The sequence below is a fragment of the Dendroctonus ponderosae genome, unplaced genomic scaffold, assembly GCF_020466585.1.
Source record: "Dendroctonus ponderosae isolate FM_Combo_2020 unplaced genomic scaffold, Dpon_F_20191213v2 Dpon_F_20191213_9, whole genome shotgun sequence".
NCBI lineage: Eukaryota > Metazoa > Arthropoda > Insecta > Coleoptera > Curculionidae > Dendroctonus > Dendroctonus ponderosae.
The window spans coordinates 4,499,431-4,526,521 of record NW_026019116.1 but is presented as its reverse complement, the minus strand read 5'-3'; the positions used below and the strand labels follow the sequence as shown (position 1 = coordinate 4,526,521).

General features: G+C 39.2%; 1 protein-coding gene and 1 long non-coding RNA gene across 9 annotated transcripts in view; both read left to right on the top strand.

Moving 5' to 3' along the window:
• The first annotated feature begins 1,431 nt into the window (after positions 1-1,431).
• LOC109541705 (longitudinals lacking protein, isoforms J/P/Q/S/Z) overlaps positions 1,432-27,091 on the top strand; it is a 167,603-nt gene continuing 141,943 nt past the window's right edge. For 6 of the 8 annotated variants that reach the window (XM_019910632.2, XM_019910630.2, XM_019910631.2 and 3 more), the window contains exons 1-5: positions 1,433-1,607; positions 2,139-2,634; positions 2,719-2,928; positions 3,530-3,753; positions 4,238-4,330. In XM_019910632.2, the coding sequence (XP_019766191.1) occupies positions 2,150-2,634; positions 2,719-2,928; positions 3,530-3,753; positions 4,238-4,330 (1,012 nt within the window). In that variant the 5' untranslated portion in view covers positions 1,433-1,607; positions 2,139-2,149. Of the gene's footprint in view, positions 1,608-2,138; positions 2,635-2,718; positions 2,929-3,529; positions 3,754-4,237; positions 4,331-22,691; positions 24,635-27,091 lie in introns of those variants that run through there. The other 2 variants (XM_019910627.2, XM_019910628.2) reach the window with 2 other exon arrangements.
• Positions 4,337-7,296, top strand: LOC125505612. Its single transcript, XR_007282274.1, has 2 exons — positions 4,337-7,033; positions 7,215-7,296. It is a non-coding gene; the product is annotated as an uncharacterized LOC125505612 (long non-coding RNA).

Below are 27,091 nucleotides of genomic sequence, written 5' to 3'. Positions count from 1 at the left end.
TTTTTGAGTAAACCACTTAATAAGTCCCTTGTCAACCTTTTCATGTGCAGATAATTTTAACTTCCTACATCTAACATTTGTTTTGTCATACGCTGATCAAATGTTTTCTCTGTTTTTGCATAGTGTTGCAACAGTAGACTTTCCAAGTGAATTTGGAATTTTCTAATTCCTTACAAATGTCACTCTGCTTTACTCAACTTTTTATTTTGTTAATACTCTCGTACTTTTCATTTGGTGAAAAAGCTTTGCGTTTTTGTTTTTCCATTCTAAAACGATTTACATACATAACGCGGCAAAAAACAACAAGTCACTGCTTGTCTCTCGCTCGCACTAATATAAACAACTCCGCAGGATTGGTCCTGCTGAGCGTGGAAGTTCGTTATAAACGGAAAGTGAATATACAACTATCCTAAAAAATGATCGCTATATCCGGAAGTTCGTTATAACCAGTAAAAAATACGTTGGCCTTTATGGACGACGTTTCAATTAAAGGAAAAAAGTACGTTTTAACCGAAAGTTCACTATAACCGGGTTCATTATAAGCGGACTTTACTGTAATTATAAAATACCCAACAAGAAGTTCGTAAAAAAATAAATCCGCCTCAACAATATAGAACTTATTTAAAAAATAGTGGTAATAGAAAATGAACAAACGGATTATTCGGAAATTTTCCGGTTGAGTTTAGCGTTCAGACTACCTACTAGTCTCAGGCTCTAAATTTCGCCATTTTCAAGCTAGGAATTCGGGATTTGACAGCTTTTACGTTGTTCGAAACATTTGAGAGCCTGAAAAAGCCGAAAGGTTAACGAAAATCATTTTAATTTCCAGACGTATGTGAAGCGTCCTAGTTAGACAAAAGGAGAGATAGGCGTATGACGCATAAAATTGTGGCGGCAAAAGCGCGATTTCAAATAAACCGCGCCGACTTGGGTGATTTGTAGTCGCTTTGGTAGTTAACGGAGCCGGTGTAAACAAACAGTGACGATGAAATTAAGGCGAAATGTACGGAAAATTTTCCCCAATATGATGGAAAACTTCCCGTAGCGATCGATGATGAAGAGAAGCAAGCGACTGGAATGCTACCTGGGCCGTGCCCGGCAGCGAAATTGAGGGGTACTCAAAAGCGCACCCAGAAAAAATCGCTTTTCATGGGAAAACCGACTTTATGGCTGGAACATGAAAGCTCACTATTTTGTTGTGGATCAAATTCGTGTCTTTTCTCTCATCTCTACGTTCTCTCTTTCCCATTTTCACCGTTCCTCTCTCTTCATCTATTTCTTGCGCCCGGCGGAGCAGCCGGCTGTTTCTATCACGCGCCTGTTTTCTGTAGCTTGGCCGATCGTCTGCTAAGCGGTGGAGGCTCTATTTCTATTGGTCGGCGGCTCAGCGTCCTAGCGCAGCAAACCAATACGCATTGGCGTGACGTCACGAACGGATCGTGCAGTGCATCCGGCGGCTCCGCTCGGCGCTAGAGCTATACGACCAGCCCGGTCGCGTTTAGTCCGAAACCGCCTCATGAAGTCTCAACACTAGAATTTAGTCTTCTCCTTTTGAGTTGATACCTAAGTGAATTTATTGTGATATTTAGTGTTAGGTGCCAAATAAGGTAACTATTTAGTTATACATTCTGCTAGCTTGGACGTTTACTACTCCAATTTTTTGGGCTTTTCTCATTTTTGGGAAATCTGGGAGGGGCCTTCGTGAAAAAATGAGCAGCATTGAGCACATGCACATCATTTCCTAGATATAAATAAATAAACAGTAGCGCATCTCTTCGCCATGTTGAGCAGCGAGACTATCTGGGGTTTTCCGACGGTTTGTTCAATTTAAAGATGCAATTCACATCAAGTTTTCCACAAGGCTGTTCGGCCATTTTGCCAACGTTTGAGCTTTTCCTTGCGGTGGTGTTGCTGACGTAGTTCCTGTTTAGCCAGTTCCGTCGACTCATGCGCCACCTGGAAGCATCGGATGCCATGAGCTAGAAAAGGAGAGATAGCAGATAGCAGCTATCGTTCTCTTTTTTCCGATGATTGACGAATCGCCATACTTCGGGTCTCCATTTTGAATTTTTGAACTACTGCGCTTTAAATATTGAGCGATTTAATTTGTTATCAATAATATTTTCTTATTGTTACAGTTATTAGAATAATGGACGACGATCAACAGTTCTGCCTACGTTGGAACAATCATCAATCTACATTAGTATCGGTTTTCGACTCCCTACTGGAACATGAAAAATTGGTTGATTGTACATTGGCGGCTGAAGGCAAATTATTAAAGGCACACAAAGTTGTCTTGTCAGCATGTAGTCCTTATTTCGAGACTTTATTGTCCCGGCATTACGATAAACATCCCATACTCATCCTGAAAGATGTTAAATTCCAAGAACTGAAAGCTATGATGGATTACATGTACCGGGGTGAGGTGAACATATCCCAAGATCAGTTGGGAGCACTATTGAAAGCAGCAGAATCCTTACAAATCAAAGGGTTGAGCGACAATAAGAGAGACGAGCCAGTTAATAAAAGGACAGCTCCAGCAACCGCGCCTCCGAAAAGCCCTCAAATGCAGGCTCAAATCCCTAAAGTGCAAGGACTGACAATAGAACAGCGGAATCAACGGGATGATAACAGGTTGGCATACTTTTCTTTAAATTGATTTAAAATTTGCTTAACACTAACGGTACAGTTTGAATTTACGCTTCTTTTTGCTTACAGAGAAGGCTCAATGTCTCCAAGTCCTCGGAAGAGAAAAAGAATGCGTCGCAAGAGTGAGGAGATGGACAATCACCACGATGCCTCCAACTCCTCCGACGCCCACAGCCTGCCCTCAAACATTCCTTCAGCGCCTACTCAACTACCTGCTAATATTAAGATGAACTCTGACGTGCCTGATACAATTGAAACGAAGCAAGAAATGATATCTAGGTATGCATCACATATTCATTACATTTTCGTCAACTTTTTTACATCGAATTTTAATACACATACACTTCACTCTACAATTTCCAGACCACTAATATGCAAATGATCCTAATAATTACCAATTGTTCAAAATTCACATCATTTACCAACAGCAAATATTTCTTCATTTTAGTTATTCTTAATAGCTCATTTTGAGAAGCTTTTAAAGGTTTTTTCACTCTAGAGCTCAGTTTTACCCAGAAATTGCGAACTTATTTCTAGTTTATGTCCACAGAATTTGTCAAAAACAATCAGTTCTACCTTTTCTGCAAATCTCAATTTAGAATCAGATAATTGTTATTGCCAATAAACTTGCAACAACGTTACATTACATAAACTATCTGCAGCTTTAGACTTAAATTTCCAAGTGTCGCTGTGTTGACATTTTTTATTTTTCATCGATTGACCATAAAAAGATGTTGGCTTTATTTTACGTGTATTGGACATTAATTTATTAACATTTTCCACCACCACCTGAACAGGACCGTGCGTAACAATTTCAATAAACAATCGAAATTTAGGTTTATTGCACAAGGAAAATATTAATTTTAATTCTTTTTTCCAGACACAAAGACGACACTGGCTCTCAACCCGCACAAGTTCCTATGATGAAAGAAAAATTAGAAACTCATTCTGAATTAATGTTGGAGCCAAAGTCAGAGTACGTTGAGGAAATGAACGAGGACAGCATCGAGGACCTTACATTAGATGATGACGACTTGAGCAATATGGAACAAATGGATGATGGTGCAGGGCCGAGCCATGGAGGCGAGGGATCATCGCAACAAGGTAAGGATCACTGCAAATAGGCGTAGTACAGGAAGGTCTTTCGGGTTTTTCCTAACAATTCTTGCACAACCGGGTTACTGCTTCTGCTACTGAGTTAAAATGGATTGTACCGTATTGTTTAGCCGATTCAATACGAACTGAACCACTGTGGTTTTGTTCGCAGATTTGGTTGGCAATAACATCAAAAGCGAGAATGTAGATGTAGCTAAATTGTTGGCTGAAATTCGAAAGACCATCTTACGCACTCGAAAGTACTCCGATGACGCTCTTTATTTGGCTCTGGACTCCGTGCTTAATTGCGGCAAAACTGTGTCAACCGCCTCAATTGACAGCGGCATTAAACGAACTACTTTACAGTTTTATCTTAAGAAACTGCATATTCGTATTAGGAATACCTAATGTACTTCTAAATTATAAATTATAGATAAAAAAAACAATTTTCGGCTTTGAATTTGATGTAACCAAACCTGTGTATTTTTTTCAGGATTTGGACATTGGCAGATGGGTGGTAACCAGTCGCAGGACGAAGTTTTCCTGGCGGCACAAGAAGCCGTTGGCGCACATAGAGACTCACAAGGTAAGATTTTTGTTTTATTTTTTTATAGCTCTGGCGCTATTTTCTGGGAGGTCTGTTTCCGATTTCAAATTGCTCAATTTTCCAACCAAAGAACCCTTATTTATTCTTTATTGCCTGCTCATTTCATTGGAGACTTTCGAGCATCCATGATCAATACGACCAAGTCCTTTACTTTGTTATATTAAGCAAATCATGATGTGTCCTGAATTGTCTCCCATGCTGAGTAAGCTAACTTCTAACTAATCGGCTAATCGGAGATAAGTACCAGAGCTAAACGTTTGTATTTCGTAAGGCAAAATCGAACCTGAGCTATCCAGTCTCTGATTTTTAGTTGATACCACTTTTAGTGTTGGGTGCCTTTAGTTAACTTAATTTGCTTGTGTAGCTTTGTAGTTAACTTTTCAGCTTTTGTAGCTTGCTATATTACATTTTTTACAAACTATTTTAACCCTTCTCCCTAATTGATCCGAGAACGTGATTTTGGCGGCGGAAGAGTTGTTTAACAACGTTTTGTTCCTGTCTCAACATGAATGGCTTTGCAATCAGTTGTATGTTAGATTAAGTAACATTCTTCTAGAAACTTTTAGAACGCTTTTTTATATCAACTCAAAAGTTATTCAGCTAACTTTAACAAAATATAACAACTGATGTTATTCAGGTATCAGTTACGCTCAGAATTCGGCGTTATTCCGTTTAACGTCCACACTAGTCGGATCGTTTTAAATATCCGTTATTCTGCTAACGTGATTGCGTTTGAATCTTATAGATATTCATCTAATTGATGTTATTCAGCTAACATCAAGAATTGCGCTTGAGTAACTTCTCAGACAACTTTGTTATACTGTTAACATTGTATCGATCACTGCTAATTCCATTCGCAAATCTAGGTAACAAACGTTGTTCTGGTTGTTTTGCAGTCTTTTAATGTTTTGTAAGGTAAGAACGGGGAGAAAGGTGAAGAAACCACAGAGTTGTCGAATCATTGTCAACATTTTGACTACAGCCCAAACAGTCTTACTACTTCTAAGACGGTGCGGGCCAGTTTGTTCACTCACATTACGTGCAACTGCTTTGGTTTCTTGTGGAAAACAATTGGAGACTGCCGTAGTCTCGGCGAAAATGGATTTATTTTCAATCTTTGTTGATTTTGTTGGCTTTTTCAATTTAATTTACATCCTCGATCCTGAAATGTTTTGCCTTACGATTGCAATCGTTATTTGTTGGGTTTGATTTGTATTTTGGAAGCTAAGCAATCAATAGTCAATGTTGAAACGTAAAAGTGGTGGTTGGCAATGAACTTAAAAAAATATTTGTATAGTCTATCGTTTGCTTAGCGTTCCAGTATTCTGTTGGCCTTCTATCTCATTTTACTTTTGGTCTAACAAAGTATCTCATGTTGCATGCTTTTTACTGTACATTATTTCCCGTTATCCTTTTTTGATGTACATTGTTTTGAGGCATGGCTAAATTTAGTCTTGCTTCGATTTTCTCACTTTTGCGATTGCGACCGGCAATTTCCTGGTCCCGATCGCAAAAGCCACACACCAATCCGAACGACAATTCTGCTGGAATGTACTTTCATTCGGTGGGAATTGTTGTTCGGATTCACCCAACACCAATCTCTTGCCCCATGATTTCATGGGACAGGGCAGTACAGGAGACTGTTGCATTGCAAATTTTTGTACTGCATCAGTCTTACCTGGGGCGGCAATTCAAAGTTTTTTGGTTTGCCCTCCAGGTGTGTGTTTTGATTGTTTTGTCGGCCTTTTCTGTTTGATGGGGCCGATAAAATTAATCCACTTTAGTATTGGAAATATTCTTTGGTTTTGGATTACTTTTTCCATTGTCAAATTGTATTTTCTTTTGGGGCCTGGGTCTCCGGAAAGGGGGCTTCGAAGGACTGGATTGGAGGAGAGGTATGTATTCTGCAGTTGAAAGGACGGTATTTATTTGGTAGCTGTATTTTTAAATGCAGTGAGGTATATTTTTCAGTTGGCACAAAAGCAGATTTTGCATCTAAGTGGTATTTTACCGTTAATTCTGTATGTCTGTCTGTGTGGTAGAAGGCCAAAGAAACAGTCAATGTCTTCATGGTCGTTTTCCCTTTTTTGAGCTCATTCTAACTGAAAAGACACGCCTTACTTTCTGACGCTGGATTTTCCCTTAGAATTAGTCAATTTGTGGCATTGGAGCATGCGAAGCATTGCGCCATTGGCCGTGTGTTTGCCTGATCTTTAACTAGCATTTAAATCCATCATTTTTCAAGTGCCGTTTGGACCTCTTTGTTCAAGAGGCACTTAAATGATGAACGATTCATGCTCATTGATCAGGCGATTGGGTGTATGGCTTGATGAATTTTCATTTTGCAGATAAATTGCCAAATATATGCAAAAACTGCGGCCGCGTCTATTCAACGCCGTACACTTTGATATGGCATTCGCGTTACGAATGTGGGGTTGAGCGGCAGTTTAGTTGCCGGGGGTTCACGAAACGGGGAATTGCAATTTGGCCTTAAAAATTGGGTTGGATGGTTTTCTAAATTTTTCTCACTGGGTTTGGGGACCTTTTTCTCCTCTGCCCTATCACCTATATCCATTTTCCATTATTCATTGCCTTTCCACCTCATCGATGCATTGAAGCTATGGGCCATAAGCAGATGCCACTAGCCATTCGGAATGGGGGATTGGAGATATCAATTTGCTGGTGAGTTTATTATTATCTATTTAAACGCAAATACAGAACTTACTTGGTGCCTCTACTTCAGGTGCCTTGATTTTCTTATTAATTCGCTCTTGGCTTGCCTCTTTTGTGAGCCAAGGCGCAAAAAAAATGCCGTTTTTTCTCGATTTTCAGAGGTGTAATATATTTGTTCTCGTTGTTACAGAATCCTTGCTGACAGGCCGGAAGGACCATGTATTTTGAGTTGTATTTGAAAAATTAATTATCAATAAAATATTTTTCAAAAGTGTGGTTTTTTGCTATGTTTTTGTCTGTCCGTATTTTTGTATCCTTTGGGACTTGCCGTTTTCTCTGTTGCGCTTTATCGGCGATCAGGACAAAGAAAGCCGCAAGGTCTCAGTATATGGCAAACGAGCACAAAATTTAATCAAGGAATGTGTGAGAGTTTACTAAACTGGTACCCAGTACAGCAGAATCCTTTTTCCAGGCGAAGATGGATCGTGGTACCTACGGAAAATTGAACAAGAGGTTGGGTACCCATGTCAAAATTGCGGCAAGGTCTACAAACATCGAGGAAACATGCGTAGACACATGCAGTACGAATGCGGTAAAGCAGCCATGTTTCACTGTTCTTTTTGCGATAGAAAATTCCATCAGCAAAGCAATCTTAAAAGGCATTTCGAAAATAAGCACAAGTGCGATACCAATGCTCCTACTGGCAGTTTTCCGGTTTCGTTGCCCCCAGTTTTACCAAAATTTAGCAGCAGCATCACTGTTTATAGAACCTCTCGCCCATCTTCCGTTAGCTCTTTTTAGGCGTCTTTCGGCCTCTGAATTTTGCTGCGGGTTTACGTCCTGCTTACTTTTAATAGCTGCCTTCCAGCTCTGTATTCAAATATTTAGTCAAGTGTATTTTAACTTTTGCAACCAAAGATTTTAGTTTAAATCACCATTCTAGTCGCGTTCGCTACTAACCAAAGACTAAAAAGTCATGTGCCATAGACGAGTATTCATTGTAGCTATAATACAAAACCTCAAAAAAATCGATGTAACTTAGAGCTTTAGTGTGTAAATTGCTGGTGCGTATTGGGTGTTTGGTTTAGTTATCTAAGACTACTAATATACCTATTGTCTTGAGGGCTGTGTTTTTAATTAAAGAAAATGGTGGTTGGCATCTTATCTCTGGACGAGCTTCTGGTCGAAGGTACGTTTTGTATAAGTAGATTAGCTATTGCTTTGCAAGTATTTCTCTTGTAAGTTCTGCCTAATCGAGGTGAGCGTAAGCCGCCGAAGATTCCGCAGATTCTTTGCAGTTACAACTGAATGGAAAAGGTGGAGAGCAATCATGCCCTAGCCATTCATTTTAACGCCTTTTTCTGCTTTAATTCTGTTCGGCATGTGTTAGTTTTTTAGTGCTTCCTTTGTTGTATAGTCCTCCAATGCATATTTCGTGCGCGATAACATTCCACTTGTTGCTAATCAAGATATCTGAAACTCAACTTAAAAAATTGTTGCCACGGTAGAAGATCGGTTAGAAATTTTCCGTATGTTCTCCAAGATAACATTTTTAAATTGCTGCTTTTTATAGACTGCAGGAACAGCGGCAGGTTTTATATGCAAAATTTTAAATCCATTATGCGCTCTAACAGCGATTGGAAACGGAATTTTCCGTACTATTCGCTATCCTTTTTCCGAGCAATTTGCTGCTGAATGAGGACCAATAGGACCGCAAATCAAAACCTTGCGACAGGAGAACTACAGTCACAATATTAGGCAATTGAGATTATCCTTTTCCACTATAGATTTTTTAGAATTACTACTTTTTATAGACAGCGGGGACAGCGGCAGATTTTATATGCAAAATTTTAAATCCATAATGCGCTCCAACAGCGATTGGAAAAAGGAATTTTCCGTACTATTCGCTATCCTTTTTCCGAACAATTTGCTGCTGAATGAGGACCAATAGGAACGCAAATCAAAACATTGCGACAGGAGAATACAGTCACAATATTAAGCAATTGAGATTATCCTTTTCCAAAAGAGATTTTAAAAAAATTACTGATTTTTATAGACAGCGGGTCCATAATGCGCTCTAACCGACTGATTGGGAAAAGGAATATCCCATACTATTCGCCGTTTCTTTCCAACGATTTGCTGCTGAAGAGGACTAATAGGACCACCAATTAAAGCATGCCTGCAGGAGAACACAATTGCACAGAAAAATGCCCTAGTGGAAGTATTTATTTCCCAAACTTTAACAGATGAAAAAATTAACTTTGTTTTAAATTTCTTTTAACGCTCTAGAAAAGATTATTTTCTGTTCAAACATTACAAACTCAACCAAAAACGATCTATTAAATTATACTTTTTAACCTTTGACATTTTTTTTATTCTGGCTAATGATTAATGCTAATTGCAGCTGTTTTACAGGTACAGGTTTAGCTACGCATTTGATAATTCATTCCTTATTTGTTTATATAATGTGCGATTTGCGCTCGCACTTAAGACAGGGTGAATGTAAATGAGCATCGGGCAATATTTTCTTTATTGAGCTTGTGTCCGTTCAATTAATCAGAACGCTTCGATCCAAAAAGCGTCATCAAAGTTTAATTTTTATGACAAACTGGCGGTTAGCTGGAATCTGCATTCAGAATCGTATTTTAGTTATTGACTCGGAATAGTTGAATGAGCAGTTGACTTGACTGCGTCGCCGCATTTGAGAAATAATAATATTTGAGCAAAAAAAATCGACATCCTCGTGCTATATTATAATAAGACAACTATTCTGAGTCAGACATGGTCAGAAATGTAATTTTCCAGTGCTTTCTGTTCTAAATACTTTATTTGAAAGCACAACGCTACTGTTTCGTCTCGTTAAAGTTGCCGTGAGTGAGAATTGCAGATGGAAACATACTCGAAATTCGGAGCGAAAAAGGTGCGAAAAACCCTTCTTCATTGTTTCCAGTTGTGGAACGGATTAGTCAGGCACTCCATTTCTTGAACTGGTTGTCAACAGAACATAGCCAGCAGCATGACAGCTAAAATATTGCTTTCTAGCACAGAACCGAACCTTTGAAATAAAGGCAGGCAGGCAGACTATTTACTCGTAGGCTACAATGAGAAGAGTTGGTTCTTAGGGCGTCTGTTTTCGACGCGCAGCTCGCCGGTTCCTCACATCTGTTCCGTTACTTCAACCCCAAATTCTATGTAACCAGTATTGAATGTATTTACGAATGTTCTTTGGTAATAAACGGTAGCTGAGTCAGTATTTTTAACGTTTTACTCACCTGTATATATGTACAAACGCTTCCTTAAAGGTTACAGGCGCATGTTTGTAGTATTTAGCTCAAATTAGCACAGCGAACGGACCACGGGGTTGTTTTTTGTTGGTGTGGTTCCCTCAGTTTTTTTCCTTAAAATTATTCGCTGCGCGTTTTCTGTTTGCAAGGGTTTTTGAGGAGGCAAATTACCAACCGATTATAAAAGCGGCCAAACGTTTCCGATGAACGCAAGTAGCGGTTTCGAGCCGATTAGCTGTTATCAGCAGAGTTTAGTTTGAAGATAGCACTTTCGAAACGCTGCGAATGTAAAATTCGTAGACGTAGAAATATTTATTGCCCGCTAGAAAACAGTTTAGAAGGTTTGAAATGTATAGTTTTCAATTTCCCTTAGTTTCATTTTGCGATGTCAATTAAGGACGCGAGTTGAAGCAGTTTCAAACTCGCAAACGCCGAATTTACTTTGGTTTAATTTTGGTGATTTGATGATTTTAGTTGAACCAAAGTAATTTTTTCAATTTGATTTTTCGTTCTTTTAAATCAATTTTCCGTAGTGATTTTTTTTTTGCAATACCTGCTGAGTTTAAGGGGCGGGTGGTTCTCTATCGCAAGTTCATAATATGCGAGAGCATTTTAAAAATTTATTGAAATTTCGCTTGCAATTCTTTGGTGAAATGTGAAAAGTTCTTGAATACCGAACATCCGGAGCTCAGTAGAGTGAGTTTTCTTTCCCAATTGGAAAAGCTAGTTGAAACCTGACAATTTTTGAAATCTTTACGTCTGCTTGTGCAAGCGTTGAAATTAATTAATTTCGCCACAGCTAAATAAGATAGAAATTTGCGGTTTTTGAGGTTCAATCTAGGTGATTTTGAAAATGATCAAAAACTTGAAGTTTTAATTTTTTGCGACTTGAAGTTTGAAAAAATCATCGAATTTAAAAATCTTTCTGTAATAACCGAGTGCTTATCCCAGACACCCCAGGGACGTTTCGAGCTCATCAGCAGGGTTTGGCTCAAAGATAGCACTTCAGATACTCGGCCTTTATTTTGCCAATTAATTCTGCATCGGCGCGGATGTTAAATACATGGGCGCAATATTTTATACATTTACTGCTAGAGAATCTTTTTTTTGGTTTGAAAAATTAGTTTTGAGTTTCCCTTAGTTTGCGATGTCATTTCAGGATATTAATTGAAATAGTTTCTAATTCTGTCTGGTTATGTGTCTAAAGACGATTTTTTCGCTTGATTTTTTAATATTTTGAGATAAGTGAGTTTAACATAAAACGCGACTTTTCTATCAAGTTGATCCAAGGCGGAAATTCTAAATTTAATTGAATTTCGTAGAATTTGCTTGCAATACTTTTGTGTTTTTGTCTTTTGAAATAATCGCGTGTTGCTTCAAGGACTTTGGGTTGGTTCAAGTTCTTGCGAACTGAACAGTCGCTAGGTGAATTAAATTTTGCAATTCAAGTCTGGTTAAACCAGCAAAATTTACCAAAATTTTACATTTTTACTGCAACTTGAGCAACTCTAACGGCGCAGATGTTAAATGCATGTGCGAAATAAAGAGCTATTTCCAGGCTATACCCTGCTGCCGATGATTATGGGCTAAAACGCTCGAGAAATGTCTAAATCTAACGGTCATTTGAATCTCTCTTTAATAGAAAGACATTTTTTCTTGATTGTATTTATAGGTAAAGAGCCGTTAGCCCTTACTTTTGTCGTATGCATGTGGGATTATACAAAAATCGAGACAATGCGTTGTTTTCAAAATGCAAAGCGTTGGATACGGTGCCCGAGGAACTTTTGAACGTGATTTTGTTCTTTTCTATAGAACCGTAATATACCAATAAGAAGTGTTCATTACTTTGACCTTAGCCTTCGTTCTCAAGCATTATCTGCTATAACCTTCTACCTGCAGTTGGAAAAGGACCAATGTCTGGGGAGCTTACCCCCATTGCTTTTCTATCCCCATTTGGTACGCGGCGGGTACGACCTAGGGGAAAGTTTTAGTCGACGCTAGACTTTCAGCTGCAGTGAATGTTGGTTGGAACACGTTGCAGGGTCTTCGGGATTTGTGCGTTTTTGTGTTTTTAATATACCTATGCACGGATGTGATTCTTTTGGTGTTTTGAAACGTGCCACATGTGTTAGTGTCTGTGTGTATGTGTGTGCTCATGTACATCTAGAAGTGCTACTAGAATTACTCTCCATTGCCGCCAGTTCACTGAAGGTTTGCCCGATTGGGGATTTTAAATTTAAGATTCGGCGATTTTGCCATATTTAATGGAAGGATCACGTGCTGGTATTGCCATTCCGTCCCCAAGCCGATTATTGTTCGCAAATATTGATTTTCCCTTCGTTACTTTCGTTAGGGCAGGCCAGCATGGTTTCATTGGGCACTGTTGACATTGTTGCCGGTTTTCGAACGCATTTGACCTGCTTTTAGCGATATAAGGCGGGTGATGGTGGTCCAAATGGTGAAATGGGGATGCAGTTTAGAGATTGATAAAGCGTTTTCTGGATTTGCGGCGAAACGTGACCGCAAAGGTTGTAGGTAATAAACAATCGAACACTTCTATTTAACGCCGTCAAAATGGAGGAAAACCGATGTTTCAGCATATAATCTTTCTCGTGTATAAATGATTTAATTTACATGAAAATTGGCTTGGTTCGGAAGGCGACTGGTTTTCGAGTTATGTACATTTTTGCAAAAAACGCCCTTATATTTCACGAATAATTGTCTATATTTTTTTGTATTTCGAAGTGGTCATTTTAATCGTTAAAATGTCTACTTCATAATGGTCCATGTGACCTGGTGGTTTATTTATCGATAAACTTGTTTTTACAACAAGTAGTTTATATTAAATAATTTATCATAACATATTTGAAATATATAATTATTGCAACCCGGATAAACGTCAAGCAATGCTATAATATTTTTCTTTGTAGATTATACTTCCTTGCCGGTTATTTTTTCGCATTTTTAGTATTGCACATTCCTTTTAATTTTTTTCAAATTTTCAAGTTGAACCACCTTCTTTTTCTTCCATCCAAGATAACTTTGCGCGTTTTTTGAATTGCCGTGAGCCGAAATTCTCTCATTGTTGGACTGGTCGCTTGACTACCATTTCGCCCGGTCCAGGGATTTTAATTTTATTTTAGCGTTTTTTAATAATTTAAAATTTTTGGAATTTGAGGATATTAACTTCAATTTCAACTCTGAGTTCTTTGATTATTTTAATTGTGATCAATTTTATAACTATATTGTGAACATTTAATCTTATTTTGTTTCTCGTCGTGCGGCGACCTTCGGGTTTGCTTATGACCTGACGAGTAAGTTTTTATCGTATTTATCGTATTCCATTCATTGTCTTGACGCCCCAAGGTGGTTACCTCTATTTTTGTACTTCCAGTGGCCCTGATGAAGACGTAACAGTCGAAAGCGCTAGGCCATATTTTAATTCAAGGATTGAACTAAACTTCAATCCCTATCATACACGACAATACAAGTTTACATCCCCTTTGATTTTATTTCAAGTTATTACCTGCTGCCTTTGCAATAATGTTTACGACCCGTCCCATATTCTTCTAATGGCCTTCGGATGTTACAATACCTGAAGGCTTCATGCGATCAATTGCTTTACGAGGTTTCGCCAGGTTTCCATGTCCTTTTTCAGTTGAGTTTGAATGAGCTGATTATTTACGTTTCCAAATTCTTGAATTTGTTTCCATCAATGTTGACGTTAATATTGAAATTATTGATTTTCAGATCAGAAAATGGTGTCCGGGCCGCGGCATGTGGTCTACTGCCCTCGTATCCTTTGAACGAGAAAAATAAAATAAAAATTAATCACTCACTGTCTTTCAATTGTAGCAAGCACCTAGTTAATCGATTACTGCGTTTGTAGACTAACCGATCGAGGCAGCGGAATGTAGATTGTGCAGTATTTAGCCATTGTAGTTTTGGATCAGTAGCATTGATTAAAGAATCCACAAAGCTCAACAGCTCCGTTTTTAGCCATTCTGCCGCAAATGTTAGCCATCGGTCAGGAGAATGCGACTGAATTACAGAGACAAGTTTTGAACCAATACATCAATCTGTGTAAATCCTACGGCGTTCAACCTATGGTACCACCAGAACCTCCAATGTGTTCATATCTCACTGAAATTACTCCGAATAATGAACTCAGACCATTTGTATGTAAAACCTGCCGAAGATCTTACAAAAACAAACGCCATCTCTATCGCCACGAGAAGGAGGAATGTGTTGGTGTTCAGCCAAAGTTCAAGTGCGACTCTTGTGGTATAATGTTCCGAAGAAAATACCATCTTTCTCGGCACACAATCAGCAAGCACAATTCCGACGTGAATCGGAATCCTTCATAATCGGGTTCTTAAAGCAATAATCTCTTTTTGCCATTATCATTTGTTTTAGATCTTCTTAATAGGAATAATTTACTCCTTTAACTATTTAATTTTTCTAACTTTAGTTGATAATTGCTTGTCAATAGACATAATAATGGGTATTAATTTCAAAATACAGGGTGTCCGTTTTTGGAGCTCAATCATGGGGATCTTTCCGGATATCTCCAAAAGTGGAGGACATTTTTTTAAATTTCAACGAGCATTTTATTACGCTTTATATTGCGCAACTTTGCTCCAATTTAACCAATCTCGCATCTAGTATGGTTACCGAGATCCCCATGGTTAAGCTTCAAAAACGGACACCCTGTATATTTTCCGGAGTTCTGCATGTGAAACTCCGAAGTCTGGATGGTTGAGGAAATTGGGAAAACTTGATGATTTTTTCCATTCCGTCCGAGGAAGAATGTATGAACATGAATTTCATGTACCTACTTACTACAGAGTCATTGGGTTCGTCCAGGTTTTGGGCGGTTGTTTTGAAAGTGAAAGTGGAAACAAGTAAATAACGTAAGGCTGTGAAAATTAAAAAAATTGTAAATTTAAAAGTTTCAGTTTTTAAAAATCGCTCTAACTTTTTTCTGATTTCCAAATGACACCTGAAAATCTGCTCCAACATTTTCTCAACCAAATAGATATACATACCTAGTTGGTGTCTGACATCAAAGGTTTTCGAGATATTTATGGACGGAATAATAATTATTATAATTAATAATTGTAAAAAATTTAAATGGTAATTTTAATTTAAATTCAGTGCCAAAGACGAAAATATAACGACCAAGACGACTTGTTTCTAATTTTTTGATAATAATATTTTCTAATTAAATTCAGTATTTTCTAAATTTAATTAAAATTCATAATTAAATAATTGCATTGTACAACTGTTAACATTTAATTACTTTCTTTACAGCTAAATAAGATGGAAAGTTGCGGTTTCGAAGGTCCAACCGAGATGATTTCGCTTGATTAACCCAGAAAGTTTTCAGTAAAATCCTGGTTTTGTGTGTCAAAAAGCCATTTTTTAAAATGTAACTGGTTTCAAACAAAGCCTAAAAGGAGTCCATTTCGGAGTCATCAAGAGCCGTAAAAGGTTTCTGACATGGGCAAAATATCTAATCTATTTATCGCGAGAACATTATTATTCTGTTTGAAAAATGAGTTAATTTTTGCTTATTTTGCCATGGAAACTTGGAAAAGAAGCAGTTGTGCCGCACTTCAAAAAGTTGGTTTAAACCTGCAAAATTTTCTAAATCTTTACTCCAACTTGTGCAACCCTTAATATTTCACCAATTTATCACTTTCATTCTTACGTATAAGCCTGAATGCATCGCATCGAAAACTTTAATTGCGAATATCTCGAAAACCGTTGATTTACGGATACCTACCAACTGGGTATATATTTTCGTTTAGAGAATACGGACAAAATATATTTGTGTGTCAGTTGTCATTTGGAAATATCAGAAAAAGTTCCTCAAGTTGTTCGTGAGTTATTTGATAAAAAACACATAAGTTATTGTTTTTGGAACAGAAATTCTCTATTCCATTTTTTCCATTACTTAAGGGCCAACCTGTATACGTGGCATGATGGAACATCATTTCTCAGTTTTCTCCTACAATTCAGAGATAAAAATTACCTCTAGAGGTAATTTTTTAGTTAATTTTAAGTTTTCGTGTGTAGTTATTAAATGTGTGAAGAAGTTGAGGGAAAACCCAACTACATAACCAAAGCTATTACAAACTGACTGAAAGTGCCTTAAGACTTAGGTCAAGCAAATGTACAATTTGTTGCCAAAAAACGTCACACAAGTGCCATTTTTTACCAGTAGTTTAGCTTTAAGATTCGTAACCATACTTTTTATTTTTATACTTATAATTATATTAAATATAATACTTATACTAATAAATAATAATAAGTAACTAGGAGTTTCGAGTGGTTTTTACCGAAAACCATTAACTGATCCTAGAGCGCTGCAATGATGAGGAAAATGAGACTTTACTCGCGTGGTTCGCGTTTTGCTTGCAGTTTTTGATTATAAAAATAACTACCTACCTACTGATAAAACCTGCAAGTAGAGCGCGCGTAAAGTTTATTTCCCTTGCCTCTGCAGCCAAAAGCTAGTAAGTTGTGTTGTGTAAAAGTTAGTATTATTTAACTAAATATTTGCTATTGGCTTTACCATTCATGATAAAAAAAACTCTCTCATCAGCCACTTTCATCTGCCTTTGCAGATGAGGAGAGTGGCATTAACTATTTAACCCTTGCAGATCTTGAATGCATATTGAATTTTGCAGTTTTTAGACGAAGACTTCATCAGTGCCGAATTTGTGATCCGAGAGGTGCTGCGGAAAAATACTACAAAGAGCTCTGCTAAGAACTATCAATGTCCGCAGTGTCTGAAGGCTTACAAGCACAAACACGTGCTTAAGCGACATAGTGAGTTCGAGTGTGGCATGGCGCCGCAATTTGCATGCACGATTTGCGACCACAAAAGCAAACGAAAGTACGATATGACATTGCATATTCGCTCGAAGCATATGCGGGATTAGGCCCATTTTGCTGCTGTATCTTATACCATTATATTGTGCGGCGGAAACGTAGTTTGCTTATATTTCCAACTTCGCACCTTTCCAGAAGAAGCAGCACAAATTGCCTGCCACGCACCAGATTTCAGCCAGCCAATTAACAAAAATCCTGCGGCCGCAACCTTTTACTAACTCTCTAAAGTACTTGGAAACAGCCGGCATCGTTAGTTTTTTGCATTTAAAACCCTCTTTTTTAGATTCAACCGGGAGACATCAGTGTCCGAATTGCGCTAGGTCCTACACACTGAAGAGGAACCTTAACAGTCACCTCAAGGAAGAGTGCGGCGTTCCCCCAAAGTTCTTCTGCTTCGTTTGCTGCAGGGGCTTTAAGAAGAAACACCATTTGAACAGACACGTCACAGTACATGGAATGCTGTGGTCTTAACTCAAGCAAAGTATTATAACCAATGCGCAATTGTGCCTGATGAACCAACTTACTAGAAGACCGAGATTACATTGTCTTGATAGATAGAATCTAAACTAACCGAAGTTTATTTGTTTTTTTTAAGAATAATTTTTGTGAAGACAAAAAACCTTCCAAAGCTCCAACCGGCGTTTCAATTGCATCCACTTGCTTTTTTATTTCGTAATCTAGATTTCATTTGGAGTTGGCTTTTTTTAGCATTTTGCCGTTTGCTGTGCTGTTCGATATTGTTTTCAATGTATGTAAGTATCCACGCATCTGTGGTTGCTTTTTTGTATTGTACGCGATTTTATGTTATAGCCATTGTGTTCTATGCATCGGACTTTGCGGAATATGCAACTCTTAAGGTATTTAATCACGAAAAAGTGCGCTATGGATGCAAAAGATGCAAGAAAACCTACCAGCAGAAGAAAACTCTGGGCCGACATTTACGCTTTGATTGCGGACAAAAGCCAGCCTTTGTTTGCCAGATGTGCACCAAGGCCTTCAAGCACGGATATATCCTTTTGAAGCACATGCGAAATATTCACGATATTTATATAAAGAAGTTGAGACAGAGGCAAGTCGAGCCTGTTGCTCCAAAGCCCGATAAGTTCGACTTTAAGGTGGTGAAAAAACCGCCAAAGTTGGTTTTGCAAGTTGCAAACGATTCTTGCGTTAAGTCCGAAAAAGACCGCAATACTCCACCTAGAATCCTTAACTTTGACCGCGACTTTTTTGCCAATGCTGACGGTGATTGTACTTCTTTCTAGTCATGTCATTGTTCGTTATTTTCTCCCACATTCCATGTTTTGTCTTAGTTGCTGAATTTTTTACGTTTTGTTAGTGCTCCTTTTACGTTCCATGTTTATTGTACAAATTATGTGCAATTTTATTTATTTATTTTGTTCTTGTTCTTAGGGTTTAGGCTTATTTATTAGCAACGAACTCACACGTTCCAGTAGTTTGTTGGATCTAGTCATTGATCAAAACGCACTTTTTGCGGTTTCAACGTACCTCTTGTTCTTTAGCCCGTTTGAATGGATGTCGACACTCTTTTAGCTTTAAGATTTTGCGTTAACTCGATTTTTTTGCCAAGGGCGGGCCAGGTAAGGTAAGGAGTCGAATGTTGATTGCAAAATCATTTGCCTGCACTAAAACTCCACTTTATCTTCAAACAATCATCGCCCTAAATGAACTGATTGGGAACTTCTGTTTTTGAAGAAAAAGAGCAGTTTAATACAGTAAACCGATGTTTGTAGACCAACAAAAAGTACATTGAAGATAAGGAACAGTTTTAATCCAAACATTTCCGTTTTGCGCCTACAAACAGTTTATTTGATTGGACTTGTTTGATCAGAAAGTTGATCAACATTTCGAATTTATTCGGAGAACCATCCTTGGCTGATTTACCTTTAACTTTGTGCTGTGTCTCGAGTGGAATTTGTAACTGTGAAATGCTTCAAGCGATAATAAAGACTCAAGCATTGTGTGTGAAGCTGGGATTTTACTTGCTCAAACTGAGCTGCTCTGGAGGCAGCAGCAACTTTCTTCTTCTTGCTAGTTTAAGGTGGTAGATAGTTGGTTGGAGGACAAATACTTTTCCCATCTCTTGTCAGTTGATTCTGTATATCGTTCCAGATGTTTTTGGTTGTTGAACACCAATGGCTAAACTCTGTTCTAGTTCAGCAGAAATATCCTTGTCGCTGTGGAAGATCGTACCGCACCAAGACCACATTGAACAGGCACAGAAAGTACGAGTGCGGTAAGCAGCCGGAATTCCAGTGCAGGTTTTGCGAGGTACGAATGAAGCACCGATTTGACATATTGAAGCATATGCGGAAAGTGCACGGATTTTGGGACAATGTGTAGAATACAACATGATTATGAGGAACAGTATTATGGAGTGAATATATTTTTGGCAATATATCAGCTGTATTCTTTGCAACCCTTTAGACGCCCAGACTGAGTTTTTTATCTTTTGCTAACTGACTCTTTTATTTCAGGCTTGAAGTGCGTCTGCGGCAAAGCGTTCAATGCGGAACTGGCACTGAAAGTGCACAAGAGAACGTGCCCGAAAATACTCAACATTTTCAGGTGTTTAGTGCCATCGCGCAAAACAAAGTACCCCCAATTCGTTTAGAGTAGATGAAGCTCAATGTGTAGTAGTCATTGCTGATCTGGAAATAGAGTAGTTGATTTTCAGCGTGATTTTATCTGAATTTTGCTGATCTAAGGCATATTTGGGGTTCTGGTTTGGAAGTCCATAGGTATTAACAGTTTGCCGATTTTAGCGCAGCATTACTCAAGCCTGAAGCTCAACTCGACTGGAAAGGATATCAGTTTTTTCGAGCATCAACCTGGATTTTGTCTAGTTTCAGGTTCATTAGCATGGAAGCAGCTCATGCTGAAAAAGCGAATATCCTTTTACCCTTTAATTAATAAACCATTGGACTCTGTTTTACTTGCACCATCTGTTGCTAGTACATTATTTTCGTTAATTGCCGATTTTTTTTTAGGTTTCGTAGAGCTTTTTGTGTTCTGTTGTGTTGTGTGTGCGTGTGCATTTTTTACTAAGCATCTTGATGTTTGCAGCTTTTGATTTTCAGTAAAGTAGGTATATCTAGGCCCGGAGTGTCCCGTTTAGCCGATTTACAGATGTTTATATAATGTTTTAGAGCGATCAAAAGTGAAAATGAAGATAACTGAGCCGCGAGTAGCGGCAATTTTCGCTTGTCCGAAGTGCGGCAAAATTTACCATCACAAGAAAACATTGAGCCGCCACATTCGGCAAGAGTGCGGCATTGAGCCGGAACTGAAGTGTCCACACTGCCCTTATAGGGCTCGAAGGGCCTACGTGCTCAATAATCACGTGAAAGGCCATCAGTACTTGTATAATTCGACTTGGGCGAGAAATGAAATTAAGCCCGAGAAGATTTATGTGGAAAACTCGACAAACAGCAGTTTTTAAGCTTTTGGGTTGATTTGTTGTCTGAAATAGTCGTACTTAATTCGGAATACTTTTTTAGACCGTAAGTAGTTCAGGTTCAAAATGGAGGGCTTTCAGCCCCCCTTTTGGATACTTTTTAGCATTCAAGTAGCTAGGCTAAATGTGTGGATAGTTAATTTCAATCAAGATCTCACAAACCATTGAATCGCATTGAAGACTTTTCATTCAATCTGCTAGTCATATGTGCCAGTAACGTTTAATTCTAGTTGAGTGTTTGCCCCGTTTCTCTGCTCACTCCCCCCGGGCGGGATTGAGGGTGAGTTTCAACGGGCGCCAGCACTCTACTGACTATTTTATTTATTTATTTATTTATTTATTTATTTAATTTATTTGTTATGGCTGTTTTTTTTAATATTTATTAACCCGGAATTCACATGTTGGCAAACCAGTACGTTTTGCTAGATTTAGGATACTTCATAGTAGGTATTTAAGAAAAATAGCAGGCACAAGTTTTTTTCATCAAACTTGCTTTATTCCTCCACAGCAACAGTTGGTTTTGCACTAAAATCATCTGTAACTCGGATGTTGAATTAAATCAACTGGAACTGTACATACAGAAATAGCTCTTGAAGTATATTAACCTCATATGGATTTGTCGTCTTAATTATAAGTGTGCTTTGTGTATGTTAATATTAATAAACTGTTTAAAAGCTACTTTTCAGGGGTTTTCTTTGGCCCGATCCTAGGAAACGGTTAATTTTTGAATTTTAAACACCATCCACAAAGCCTTTGAGGGGACAGAAATGAAAAGTGTGCTCATTTAATTGAAAATTTTTAATGGTGTTGCTTTGTAGATCCCCTTAGCATTTTGATGCCCGACCTGGAAAATGACGCTCAGAACTCTTGGACAATTCAACTGATTTATCCAGAGGAACAGAATGACACGTTTCTGAATCAGAAAAGCCTCCAATTGTCCATGGAAAGCGACAAAGAGCTGATAGAAATGCCAGAGTCTCAGCTACAGCTGATGGTTGAAGACACGCCACCTGAGGAGAATCAAGTAATTTGACTCGCAGTAATTTTTAGATTGTTTTGACAGCGGGGTTTCAGGTTTTCATCATGGCTGAGATGAGTGGAGAGGCCAAGCAGGAAAATAAATCAGGTTCGGTTGGAACTGGCCCCTTTACCTGCTCCAACTGTACGAAGACCTATAATGCCAAACGAAACCTGCAAAGGCATCTGAGCGTTGAATGTGGCAAAGAGCCGAAGTACGGATGCTGCTTTTGCGCCTACAAGAACTACCGCAGGAACGAAATGCAAAACCATCTGAAAAAGCGACACGGCCTTATGTTGTTATAGCCTTAATGTTGAACCAATCCGAGCGATTGCCTGATGATGATCGACAACGTTTTGTTTTGCAGCGATATTTCGATGTCCCAAATGTGCCGCTGTGTTCAAGCATCAATCGTCGCTGGCCAATCACAAGCGATTCACTTGTGGTCAAACTCCAGTCTATCGTTGTCCTTATTGCGACCACACGAGTAAATATTTAAAAAACATGCCCAGCCATGTGCTATCCCGACACGGCATTTTACTAACCAGGCAGGAATTGAGTTGACTGATTTTAGTAGAAAATGCAATAAAAACTTTTCCAATACAACTGGTTTTAATTTTTGTATTTTGAAAATTGTTGGTAGTCGTTGAGTAAAATCTTCGTGTTGTAGACGGACATCTTCTGACACGCCTCTTCTTTGAATAATCACGTTGAGCTGACGTGTGGGGAAAAGCCCCATCACGTTACAACCCGACATCGCATTCATACAACGATACATGAGCTAATCAAGCCGACCAGGAAGACCAACAATCGTCAAGAATTTGTTAATTAAAAATTGAATAAAACGCGGCCGTAAATTTGCATCATTATCTGGAATTGGCATCAGCAGTTGCTGATGCCGAAGCCCCCTAAATCCTAATTCCCCCAAACTTTTCGCTTAAGTTCCGATCTATTGCCAGTTGCTTTTGTGCTAATCAAGTTTTTTTTTAGGATACATGCGTCGCAACCAAAGTACTGCAGACTGTCGCTATCCATCTGATTACGAACGGAGGGCTCCTCCTGCGCCAGCCTTCCATTCGGCAAAGGTGAACGTGCCTCTTCTTGGAGTGCGGAGGCTGCAGATGGCCAGCAGCGAGAAGCAGAGCCACACCAACCGTGACCAGTTTAAAATCCCCTTGCCCAAACGGACAAAAACCAGCCTGGATTCGGAGAGCTCTGACTCTTTTAGTGGACAATCTGTTTCGGCATCAGCGGCGGCATTGGTCGAAAAACCTGCAGAACTTCCCAAGCCGAAACCCTCAATATTGAAGAAACGTGCTCCAGCTCCACTTCCAGTTGAAGCAGCTGCAGTAGACGAACGCCCGGTTCCCAACCAGTCGCCGCGCAACGGCTCAGGCCTGCTCACTGATAGTTTGTCCTGTATTTTTACACGCCGAAACTCCCAAGAGCGGAAGTTGCCCCAGAAACGAGCCCCGTATGAGGAGGCTCCTACAGAACCACAAAGAGATGTGGAAGTTGCTGATTGTCCAGACCCGCCAAGGATTTCGCAACCCACTCCCGATATCCGGACAGAGGATTGGTTTACCACCAAACAGCGCATTCTCGGCAACGTGAAAAGCGACACTCCTCAAAACATCAGCGAGCCAATGAAAGTCCCGGAAAATTCGGCGTCTGCTGCTCAAAGCGAGGTGGATCCTCATGGGTTTGATATTGAGCCTCCGGCCCACATGAATAAGAGTGTGTCCCCATATGTGCCTTCTCCAAGCCATGAGCGCGATGAATATGAGAAGTACAAGTCGGACAAGTTGAAGAAAGAAGTGGCTCGCGCGCTGCTTCACCGACATTATGAAGCTAGCAAGAAGGCTCAGGAAGCTAAAAAGCAACAGGAGGAAAACAAGGCGCGCTACAATCAGACTGCTGAAAACGAAGACACTGGGCGTCGCTATGAATATGGGGAAGGATCCAGATGGAAGCAGGTTGAAGAATCTCAGCAACTCCAAGCAGATGAAGATGGAGCAGCAACTGAATATACTGAGACCTTTGAAGCTGAGCAAGGAGACGACGGGGCAGGCGACGAAGATATGGAAAAGTATCACGTAGAAAAAATTACAGGAGAAAATCAGCAATATAGCTACCAATCGGCGCAGATGTACCATTATGGGAGCTACGAGTCAGCAATCAAGAGCTATGAAACGGCACAAAACGCCCAAGTTGAGGAGAGCCTTTGCCCTGCTGCTCCCAAAATTTCGCCCATGGCTCCGGAGCAGTTTGAAAGTCCTTCTGAAGAGATCCCGGATGGTTCTCTGGTGCCAGATTCCCAGTATTACTCAGCCAATCAGTACCAAACCTCCCAGTCAGCAATAGCTGACAACCAAACCATGTGCCACAAGTGCTCATTTCAAACCACCAACCCGAAAAAGTTGAGGGACCATTTGAAGTTCGTTCATGGAGAATCGGTTGGAGGCGAAGCCTTTAAACCAGCGGAGTTGTTTTCGCGAAGGGAACCCAAAGCTTTGGATAATCAGGACGGACTTTTCACTCGTCGAGGAGACTTTAGCGCTCAGCAGGGCGATGCAAAGAAACCGACGGAGGTGCGCTTCAAACGACGCAATACTGCTGCAGCCACTATAGTGAACATCATCTCTAGTGATGTCATTGTGCCGGCCTTTGCTGCTGCAGATGATGCAGCTGGCAATAGCCAGGAAACGGGCGTGACTGCTGCTATGGATTATTATGAAACCACCAAGGACCAGCCGAAAAAACATCGGCCTTATCGACACGATCCAGAGCAGCTGGATAAAGAATGGATTTAATTTTTTCGTTAATTACTGGCTCGTTGGAGGATATTTGTACTTATTAAGTATAATTGTTGTAACTTGTAGGCCAGTTGGCGTTATTTAGAGGGCTTCGTGTCATTAAAGTTGTAAAACTACCCTTGGCGATTTCAATCTTCCAGCACTAATGTTGCGGGCATTTAACTAATTATGCATGTTTTAGGCTGTAGCTTTATCAGTTGAGTATCTAGAGAACAGTCGAGTTTACAGAGTCACAAGCTAACTGCAGTGTCCAGGGCTATGGAGGTTTTTGAGCAACATGGAAAGGAAGTCTCTATCTGCGATAGAACTGTTTGTAGAATTATGTTGTTTTACTGGTTATGTTTGGTCAGAGTAGACATTGTACATTCCTCCAAATGCATCATTAATAAATAAGTCATGAAAGCGTGTGAATGGAATAAAAGTCCCGTTTTTTAGGACCCGACCAACGCGCTTTGCCTCCACCGCACTCTTTAAACAGTAATTTTATAATGCCTATGCTGATGCTGCAGGAGAACATGCGGAAAAGCTTATTGCAGCGTGCAGCTGAAGGTCTTTCAACAGGCTTAGATCTGAGCATCACTAGAGTGGGGTAAGCTGAAGTCCCTCACCATCACCACCTTGTAAGTTGCTGTACTGTTCTTTTGCAGGTCGCCCCGGTCTGAAGGTTTTGTGTGCGGAGACTGCGATCGCACCTACAAACTGAAGAGCTCATTGAGGAACCATCAGAAGTGGGAGTGCGGCAAAGAACCACAATTTCAATGCGTCTATTGCCCTTACAAGGCTAAACAGAAAATGCATATGAACCGCCACATGGAGAGGATGCACCGGGAGATTGACTATTCTTGTGCCAAAAGCGACAAGAACCAGGTAGGAGATGAAGATTCGAAGGATGCTATCGATGAAGATTACTCCTCTTTGTTGAAAAGCGTCAAAATGGAAATGACCGTCGACGAAGACAGTTAGATTTTTAGAAGGAATTTTTATGGAATTTCTTCACATTCCTGCAATTGTGCCTTTTTATATTGGATTTCTTGATATTAGAACGTATGATGTTATGTTTAAGTACCATTTTACGCCATATTTACTAAAAACTGCCTTTTAAAGTGGCGGTGATTCACTAAACAATAAAACTGCTAGTGCGTTTTTATGTTAATGGTCACATGTTTATGTGCACGTTAAGATCAACACTAGTGGCTTTTCTACCTCAAAGTGAATGCTCGCAATCTATCACTTCATATCACACTCGCCAGTTTGATGGTTATGTATGTACGTGCATATATATTTTTGTACTTTTATACGTGTAGCGGCAGTGTTTTTCATTGGCCCAATCAGTAGAGTAGCACGATTTTCGAAACGTTATGGCTAGTGTCAAAAATGTTGCCAAACTATCTCAAATGTGATAAAATTTACACTCGTTAACCAGACATAACTTAGCTATCTAGCCCTAGTTTTCCATAAAAATTTTATATATTTGAAACGATGCTGGGAACAACAAATGTGATTAATGAAACTGTTATTAATTAAGAGTAGTTTTCTAATTTACTGCTTATTACCAACGCACTTGGGCGTCGAGGTGGCGTGATATCGAAGTCATTGAGATTTCTTTGTATATTGTTAGTTCCTCGCCTCACTGCCCGAATTTTGAACAGTTCTAGTTACCGGTTATTCAAATTTTGATTCTACAAAAGGATTTATTTATAGGTACTTGTTAAAAGACATCACTTTTAAGCGTAATTTAGTGCTTTTGCGCTGTACATTGCTTAACTCTTGCAACAACATATCTTCGAAGCTTTGCTGCTTGCAGGGAAACCGCCTCCTAAGCGATGTTAAGCGTTTTATTTAATTGTAGACTTAAGAACATTATTTGCTTCATCTGACTATAATGCTCAAAAAATATTAATTTAGTAGTTAAGGTCAATAATGGTATATCCAGCTGGGTTTCGCGGCCCACACAAGAGTGGTATCTTTTAGTTTATTAATGGGGTGTAGGGATTGAAATGAACACCATCAAATTATGCTCGTAAGCAATACTCTGTCGTTTTGTGATCATGAAACTGGTTAGTTCCTCAATTACCCAATAGCTTACAACATGGTTGAATTGTGAAGAAATATTCCGTTTCTAGGGTAGTTATCATTAATAAAGTTGATAAAAATTATTTGTGTTGTCTGTGTATTTTTCAATGGGTGTTTGTGAAAGTTTTGCATGTTTTAATTGTATCAACTGAGGCTAATGTGTGTTTTTTTAGGCAAAAATATTACACAGAACGATGCTTGTTGTTGTTCGAAAAACCAAACGAAAAAAACTCGGATTTTTAAGTGCCAGTTTTGCGAGAAAAGCTACTACCATCGGCAGAACTTGGACAGGCACAAGAAGTACTACTGTAAGAACATTGTCAAGGATCCGTTGATGTTTTAAGTTGCCAATCAAACTGAGGTGCTAAGGGATGCTTTTTAACACTATTTTTATGATTCTTTTCAGTTTTCTTATAAGTTGTATTATTTTCTTTGCGCATTGTGTAAAGCTTTGAACAGATTGTCGCGTGCTTTTTCCCGCGACAATTGAAGTCTAATGAT